The following is an 8,616-nucleotide window of genomic DNA, read 5'->3' as shown; positions in this document are numbered from 1 at the left end:
CTTTAAGCAACAAACTCATTTATGGAATATTTGCTATGTGCTGACTCTTTTAAAATTGGTTATTATTACATGTAATCCGGCAGTTCTTTTGTTAAATGGTCAGAGAGGTAGAGTTTCTGGCCCAGGGTCTCAGAGTTGGTCAGTGATTAGACCAGGATTCAGCCTGCAGGATGCATGACTCCAAGCCTCGGACCCTACTTACTCCCACCGTTGCCTCTGGATTGACCTCTCTCCTATCTCCTAAGATCTAGCCTGCTCCCTCAGCCAGGGCCTTAGAACCTAGGGCCTGGTATTATCCAACCCCAGATCTGCAGAAAGGAAGCCACACCCCTCCTCCACCTTGTAGGCCGTCCTTCCTCTCCCTGCCTCACCCCACCTCCTCTGCCTCCTGGTTCAAAAGCAGCCAAGCTAAAGAAGCCTCCAGACAGCCCTGAGATCACCTTAAAAGCTGCTACCAAGACAGCCAAGATCCTACCAAAATGAAGCACTTCCTCTTCCTCTTCCTCACCATCAGCCTCCTGGTTATGGTACAGGTAAGAGCAACCCCTGGCACCACTGCCAGGACTCCCCAAAGTTGCTTGGCATGGAGGGAGGGCATACAGGATGTGAGCTCCCAGAGACCCAGCCTTCTCTCCTGAGAGCACAGCAGATGGACTCCAACAGGAAAAGCAGGGACGCAGCGGGCCTGGCCGCCCAGCCTTCCAGTTCTTCTGGCTGGAGCTGGACTGCTTGCAGGCTGCCCTGATAGAAACCTGTATCCAAGCTGGGGAGCACTTACAGGGTGCCAGGCGCATTGGGGCACCCAAGGGGTGCTGTGGAATAATAGAGAATTAAGAGACTTGGGAAGACAACCCTGAGTGAGGAAGACATCGGCCCACAGGGAGTCTGGGGAGATGGTCCTTTGGGGAGAGGCCAGATGTCCAAGTGGAGCCTGCCGTGGTTCTGGAGGTGACAGGGAACACTCCAACCCCCACTCCCCTGCCAGAGAGAAGCCTGGATGTTCAGGAATGCAAAGAAGACAGGACTCTCCCACTTCAGAAATAACTGGAGTCTCAAAAACGACTGCTATTCCAGGAGGCAGTTTTGGTAGCATCCCAGGTGCCCAGAGGGGAGTCAGTACAGGAGACCGGACATCAAATTCTTGATCAAGAACAGCTTGATCACCATCAAAACCAGCTTAATCTCCATCAAGAACAGTTCTAGTTGCAGCTCCATCAAGCATTAAGGACAGCTTGATCACCATCTGGCCACTTCCCCACCCCACATCCAGCCACCCACGCTTTGCAAAGTGCTTTCTCACTCAGCCCGGGCTCGTGGCCTTCACAACTGTGATGAACTTCTCCCCACTCAGAAGAGGAAACTGAGGCTCAGGGAAGCTAAGCCCTTTGCCAGGCTAGGAAGGTCAAGGGCCAGTGCTCCCCTGTCTCCCTCTATGACAGAGGGGCTGGTGGCTGGGGAGAGGTAAAAAGAAAGGTTCTGTGACCAGGCACGGTGGCTCACGCCTGTAATCCCAACACTTTGGGAGGCCAAGGTGGGCGGATCACCTGAGGTCAGGAGTTCAAGACCAGCCTGGTCAACATGACAAAATCTCGTCTCTACTAAAAATACAAAAATTAGCTGGGCACACCAGGCACAGTGGCTCATGCCTGTAATCTCAGCACTTTGGGAGGCTGAGGCAGGCGGATCACGAGGTCAGGAGATCGAGACCATCCCGGCTAACACGGTAAAGCTCTGTCTCTACCATAAATACAAAAAGAAATTAGCCGGGCATGGTGGCGGGCACCTGTAGTCCCAGCTACTTGGGAGGCTGAGGCAGGAGAATGGCATGAATCCGGGGGTGGAGCTTGCAGTGAGCTGAGATCGTGCCACTCACTGCACACCAGCCTGGGCGACAGAGAGACTGTGTCTTGGGGAGAAAAAAAAAATTAGCTGGGTGTGATGGTGGGCACCTATAATCCCAGCTACTCGAGAGGCTGAGGCAGGAGAATCACTTGAAACCGGGGGTGGAGGTAGCAGTGAGCTGAGATCGCGCCACTTCACTCCAGCCTGGCCAAAAGAGCAAAACTCTATCTCAAAAAAACAGAAAGATTCTGTGAAAGGGGGTGGGCAGGGGCAGTGATCACCTCTGTCCCTGCCTGTGTCAAAGCAGGGAGCAGCCAAACATCCTGACAGGACCTTGTGGAAGAAGTAGTGGTCACATGGGACAGAACTGAGGACTGTTTTATGGAGGTGGGGGGATGGAGGGCAGGGAGGGTAGAAAGGGGGCTGCATCTTTAAATAACAAACAGGAGATTCAGAAGTCCCCTGAGGGCTGGGTACGGTGGCTCATGCCTGTAATCCCAGCACTTTGGGAGGCCGAGGTGGGTGGATCACCAGGTCAGGAGTTCGAGACCAGCCTGACCAACATGGTGAAAACCTGTCTCTACTAAAAGTAGAAAAATTAGCCAGGCGTGGTGGCACGTGCCTATAGTCCCAGCTACTCAGGAGGCTGAGGCAGGAGAATCACTTGAACCTGGGAGGTGGAAGATGCAGTGAGCCGAGATCACACCACTGTAGTCCAGCCTGGGTGACAGAGTGAGACTCTGCCTCAAAAAATTAAATTAAATTAAATTAAATTAAAAAGTCCCCTGAGCTTATCCCACTTCTCCTCCTGCAGATACAAACTGGAGTCTCCGGACAAAACTCCACCAGCCAAAGCAACAGCCCCTCAGCATCCAGCAACATGAGCGGAGGCGGTTTCCTTTTCTTCGTGGCCAATGCCATAATCCACCTCTTCTACTTCAGTTGAGGTGACACGTGTCAGCCTTAGCCCTGTGCCCCCTGAAACAGCTGCTACCATCACTCGCAAGAGAATCCCCTCCATCCTTGGGAGGGGTTGATGCCAGACATCACCAGGTTGTAGAATTTGACAGGCAGTGCCATGGTGGCAACAGCCGAAATAGGGGGGTAATGATGTAGAGGCCAAGTACTGCCCAGCTGGGGGTCAATAAAGTTACCCTTGTACATGCAGTGGGGTCCTGTGTGCGGTTACTGTCCATTCCTACGCCCCAAGAGCCAGCTGTGCAGCAGCACCAGGGAGCTTCCCATTCCCCCATCAGCAGGGAAGTTGGCACCAGGGAGCAGCCCCCAGCTTCCCTACCTAAATTCCAACGCTGAGGGCCCCTCCCCTCAGAAGCACATTACAGGGACAAGGCCCAGAACCTGGCAGCCTCACCAACCCCTGCAGTTGCATTTGCTTCACCCATCCCTGGGTGTTTGGGAACGATGGTACTAGAGATGCCACCACCCTGGACATCCCAGGCTCAGACAGCCTCTACCCCACTACCTGGGTATCTTCAGAATGACAGATCCAGGGAGATCCCCAGTCCCAGGGACACCCCTCAACATGGTCTTTAGATCCCCAGCAAACCAGCCCCACAGGCATCTGGGGCTGGAGAAGGATGACGGGTGGCTGTCTACCTCCCATGCTGGCCCAGGGGCTGGGAAGGCAGGAAGGGCAAGCAGCTGCTCTGACCACTCCCACCCTCCTGGGCTTGGGGGAGGTGGGTGCTGCAGAGATGGAAGGGAGCCCCAGGGCACCCCCAAGGGCCCCTCCCACCTTGGCTTCTTCCTTGAGGACCTCCAGGGACAGAGGGAGCGCCCCCTCTTCTATGTCCTGCCCTCTGAGGTGCGTTAAAGACCCAGACGCCCTGTCCTGGCTTCTCTAAGACCAAAATTGGGGTGAGTGCAGCAGAGCCCTGGGGGCACAGCCCTTCAGGGTGTGGCTCACACTTATCTCCCGTGCCTGGCCCAGGGCGCCCCCATCACGCTAACTTCCACGTTTTCACCCTGGACTTGTATGCATCCCTAGAATATTCTTTATCTGCCTCCTGGAGTCTGGCTAACTCCTTCCCACCCTGACAACTCAGCTGCAGGTCCCTGATGTGTGCAGAGGGACATCTCAGCCTGCCCTGCACCCCTTTGGAGGGGTGACGTTCCTGCTGTGTGAGTCCCTCTACTTCTTTCCTCCCTTCTCATGGATGCATCACCCTACCCGTGAGGATCCTCTGTGGGACTGTGAGTTCCCTAAGGACAGGGACCAAAAGGCTCAGTTTGTGTCTGTGCCTGCACAGCCCAGGGACCCGCCCGGCTCAGACCTGGCTCTCACAACACATCATTTGGGTGGCTGCGCGGGACTACCCTCCTCAGTTAGTCTGGTCCCAGGGCGCCCTCTGATGGCAGAAGGAGACCTAACAGCTGAACCCCAAAGCTGGAGCCAGGAGGGAAGAAGCCAGCCTGAGCATCAGGGAAGAAGGCAGGTGAACGAATCCCCACTCCACCCCCGAAATATCAAGGTGCACAGAGACAAGGGTACCTGGCAGCATATTAGAAAACAGCTTATGTTACAACAAAAACTCTATAAAAACATTCATCCCAGCAAAAGCCTCCAGGGCTGGAGGGTGAGGTGAAAAGGTTCAAAGCACATGGATGGTCCAGATCTGGGATGCCCTGTCCTCATCCGGCTCCCATAGCACCACGTGGTCCCGGTCGTAGCCCCGGCCTCCTGGGGGTGGGATGGGAATTAAAAGACAGGGAGATAGTCAGAGAGAGCTGGGACTCCATGGCTCTCAGTTCCCTCAGGAGCCCTCTTCCCCATACATCCCACCTTACCCTTCACATCCAGGATCTGGCCTTCGAACATCTGGCTGCAGATGTGGCCGGATTCACTGATGCTCCACGTCTGGCGCGGCAGGCGGCTCTCGGCCCACAGCACCACCTTAGAGCCTGGGCTAGGGGGTCCAATTACCTGCAGGCTCATGGTGGGGGCCATCTGAGGCCCCAGGAGGTCATCAGGCATTGTTCCTCCCCACAGGGACTCTACCGTACCCAAGAAACCCTTGACACATCTGCTACGAATCCTGGCTCTTAGGGACTGTGGCCCTGGGCAAATCTCTTAATCCTCCTCAGCTTCAGTTTCCTTGGGGATGGAAATCCCCAAATGCTGGCTTTTGCAAGGGTTCAGCGTGAGAAAACATAAAAGGGTTGGAAAAATATTAACTCCTCCAGGAATCCTTCCATGACTGGCTTTCAAAGCATAGGCTTTAGCATCAGACAAATCTCTACACATTTACTGGCTGTGTGACTTTCAGCAAATTACCTAACCTCTCTGTGCTCTGGTTTCCTCACCTGTAAAATGGGGAATATAAAAAGACCTGCCCCGGGCCGGGCACCGTGGCTCAAGCCTGTAATCCCAGCACTTTGGGAGGCCGAGACGGGCGGATCACAAGGTCAGGAGATCGAGACCATCCTGGCTAACATGGTGAAACCCTGTCTCTACTAAAAACTACAAAAAACTAGCCAGGCGAGGTGGTGGCGCCTGTAGTTCCAGCTACCCGGGAGGCTGAGGCAGGAGAATGGCGTGAACCCGGGAGGCGGAGCTTGCAGTGAGCTGAGATCCGGCCACTGCACTCCAGCCTGGGTGACAGAGCGAGACTCTGTCGCAAAAAAAAAAAAAAAAAAAAAAAAAAAAAAAAAAAAAAAAAAAGACCTGCCCCATGCTACTCTAGACTAAAGATTATAGGAGGCATTTGTGTGAAGAACTCAATGCACAGCCTGGCACGTGGTTAGCCATCTCTCTCATTCTAAGTAAAAGACAAAACCTCTCAATGGTCTACAAATACCTACAGTCCCCATAACCTTTCTGGCCTCATCTCCTGCTACCTCCCCCTCACTCAACTCTAGCCACCCAGCTAGCCTTGCTAGCCCAGAACAATCCCAGGGATGTTCCTTCCTACGGCCTTTGCACTGGCTGTTCTCTCTGCCTGGAACACTCTTCCCTCAGATATCTGCACGGCTGCCTCCCTCAAATGTCATCTTCTCAGGAAAGGCTCCCATATCATACCTGATACTTCCTATGCTCCCTTTTTTTTGAGACAGAGTCTCCCTCTGTTGCCCAGGCTAGTGTGCAGTGGTGTGATCATAGCTTACCACAGCCTCAATCTCCTGGGCTCACATAATCCTCCCACCTCAGCCTCCTGAGTAGCTGGGACTACAGGTGCACGCCACCATGTCCGGCTGGTGTTTTTTACTTTTTGTGGAGATGGCGTCTTATTATGCTGCCCAGGCTGGTCTTGAACTCCTGAGCTCAAGAGACCCTCCTGCCTCACTCAGCCTCTCACAGTGCTGTGATTACAGGCGTGAGCCACTGCGCCTGGTCTATTGTCCTTTCATGGTTTATCTTCCTCTATCGAACTTTCATCATCTAAGACACTAAGACATTCTGCCCATTCAAGTTATTTCTGTCTATCTCTCCCCACTAGGAGGGAAGCTTCAGGAGGGCAGGTGCTAATTCTGTCTATAACTGCTATATCCCCAGCATCTAGAACAGAGCCTGGCACATAGTAGGCGCTCAAGAAATGTGTGTGGAGTAAATCTACCTTTTCTCTTATTTTTATTTTTATTTTTATTTATTTTTTTATTTTTTTTGAGACAGAGTCTCGCTCTGCCACCCAGACTGGAGTGCAGTGGCCGGATCTCCGCTCACTGCAAGCTCCGACCCCCGGGTTTACATCATTCTCCTGCCTCAGCCTCCCGAGTAGCTGGGACTACAGGCGCCCGCCACCTCGCCCGGCTAGTTTTTTGTATTTTTTTAGTAGAGACGGGGTTTCACCGTATTAGCCAGGATGGTTTCGATCTCCTGACCTCGTGATCCGCCCATCTCGGCCTCCCAAAGTGCTGGGATTACAGGCTTGAGCCACCGTGCCCGGCCTTATTTTTATTTTTATTTATTTATTTATTTTTTTGAGACCAGGTCTTGTGCTGTCACCAAGGCTGGAGTGCAATGGCTCAACCCTGGCTCACTGCAGCCTCTAACTCCTGGGCTCAAGCCTCCCACCTCAGCCTCTTGAGTACCTGGGACTACAGGCATGTACCACCACACGCAGTTAATTTTTTCTTTGGCCTCAAACTCCTGTCCTCAAGCAATCCTCCTGCCTCGGCCTTCCAAAGTGTTGGGATTATAGGCATGAGCCACCATGCCTGGCCAAATCTACCATTATTAATAGGGCTCAAGTTCTGTCATAGGCATCAGAGCTGGGAGGTCCCTTAGAAGCACCCAGTTCATTGCTCTTGTTTTTGCAGACTGAGGCCCAGAGAAGAGCATGACTTGCCCAGGGGGCACAGTCTGCACTCTCCCCTCCCCAGGGTCCTGGCTTCTGTGTGCGTCCCTCTGTGTTCCTGATTGGGATCGGACTCCTCAGCATGGACCCACAAATGCCTAGGGCCAGGGTGTCCCTGTGCCAGCCCCTGTATCAGTACCTGGTTCTTCAGCAGCCCATCCTCGTAGTACCAGATGCAGCTACCTCCCGCTCGGGGGTCGGAGACCACCACACGGCCTGCCTTCATGTCCTCCACATGGTCCGGCACTGTCAGGAATCCCCCCAGTGCTGCATTCCAGAGGCGGAAATAAACCCGGCGCTGGTGGCAGAAAGAGGCTGAGAGTCAGGGGTGCCAGGGAGGGATGACCTGGGCCCCCAATACCCTCAACTCTGGACTCTCCAGTATCAGGCTCCCAAGCCCTCCTTCCTGTCCCCAAACTTTCCTTGACTCTGTTTCTAAGTCACCGCTTTTTTACACACACATATGGAGAGCACATGTATCACACACACACACACAGTTTCGTGGTCGTAGAGATACCCACAGATGTGTGCAGAGGGACAAACTGACAGATACACCTCTGGTCCACACGGTGGCACAGAAGTTCACAGAAGACACAGACACATGGATACACGGAGCCATCCAACTCAGATGTTCTAACCACAGATCCATGCAGTCTACTCCGTACCAGGCAGTTCTGCTTGCTACAAGGATGGATGTGTGCGGGCATACAGATGTGCACACATACTTACAGAAAAGAAATGCACACACACCTGTGTTGAAGAGGGTTCCTGACAGAGTAGACATTGGACTGTCAGACATCAGACATGGCTCTGCCATAAATCAGCTGGAGCTCTTAGATGGTAGCGAAAGTAATAATAGTAGTAACAATAATCACAGCTAACATTTATTGAGAGCTGACTCACTCAAGCACTGTTTTAAGGGTTTTACCTACATTATCTTCAGTCCTCAAAACAGACCCATGACACATGTTATCCTCATTTTAAAGATGAGGAAACGAAGGTCTAAGGAGGTACAGTACTTGCCCAAGATTGCAGAGCAAATCCGTGTCCACTTCTCTGGGCCTTTATTTCCCCATCTGTAAAATGTGAGGGGTGGAGATAATCTCCAAGATTTCTCCCAGCAATGATGTTATGAGTCTTGAATACAAGGACTATACAAATATCTTTATACAAAGATACACACACTGTCAATGGTGTCACAAGTACAAGCATGCGCAGTCATAAATGTACACCCGGCCGGGCGCAGAGGCTCACGCCTGTAATCCCAGCACTTTGGGAGGCCGAGGCGAGTGGATCACCTGAGGTCAGGAGTTCGAGATCAGCCTGGCCAACATGGCAAAACCCTGTCTCTACCAAAAATACAAAAAAAAATTAGCCGGATGTGGTGGCACACGTCTGTACTCCCAGCTACTCGGGAGGCTGAGGCAGGAGAATCTTTTGAACCCGGGAGATGAAGGTT

The 8,616-nt window shown here is 52.8% G+C and overlaps 2 protein-coding genes across 3 annotated transcripts in view; one reads left to right on the top strand and one right to left on the bottom strand.

The window, feature by feature from the left end:
* Positions 1–343: 343 nt before the first annotated feature.
* CD52 (CD52 molecule) lies at positions 344–3,009 on the top strand. The gene is made up of 2 exons (XM_033227649.1): positions 344–533; positions 2,657–3,009. The coding sequence occupies exons 1-2, from the start codon at positions 480–482 to the stop codon at positions 2,786–2,788; spliced, it is 186 nt and encodes a 61-aa protein (XP_033083540.1). The 5' UTR covers positions 344–479; the 3' UTR covers positions 2,789–3,009.
* A 1,336-nt stretch (positions 3,010–4,345) lies between these two features.
* The window catches only part of CRYBG2 (crystallin beta-gamma domain containing 2), a 40,527-nt gene continuing 36,256 nt past the window's right edge, over positions 4,346–8,616 (bottom strand). The window contains exons 20-22 of one of the 2 annotated variants that reach the window (XM_033227648.1): positions 7,297–7,455; positions 4,651–4,810; positions 4,346–4,543 (exon numbers count right to left, since the gene is read on the bottom strand). In XM_033227648.1, the coding sequence (XP_033083539.1) occupies positions 4,455–4,543; positions 4,651–4,810; positions 7,297–7,455 (408 nt within the window). In that variant the 3' untranslated portion in view covers positions 4,346–4,454. The remainder of the gene's footprint in view (positions 4,544–4,650; positions 4,811–7,296; positions 7,456–8,616) is intronic. The other variant, XR_004441016.1, reaches the window with a different exon arrangement.

This window comes from Trachypithecus francoisi, unplaced genomic scaffold (genome assembly GCF_009764315.1).
Source record: "Trachypithecus francoisi isolate TF-2019V2 unplaced genomic scaffold, Tfra_2.0 Lachesis_group12, whole genome shotgun sequence".
Taxonomy (NCBI): Eukaryota; Metazoa; Chordata; class Mammalia; order Primates; family Cercopithecidae; genus Trachypithecus; species Trachypithecus francoisi.
This window is presented reverse-complemented; position numbering and strand designations above follow the sequence as displayed.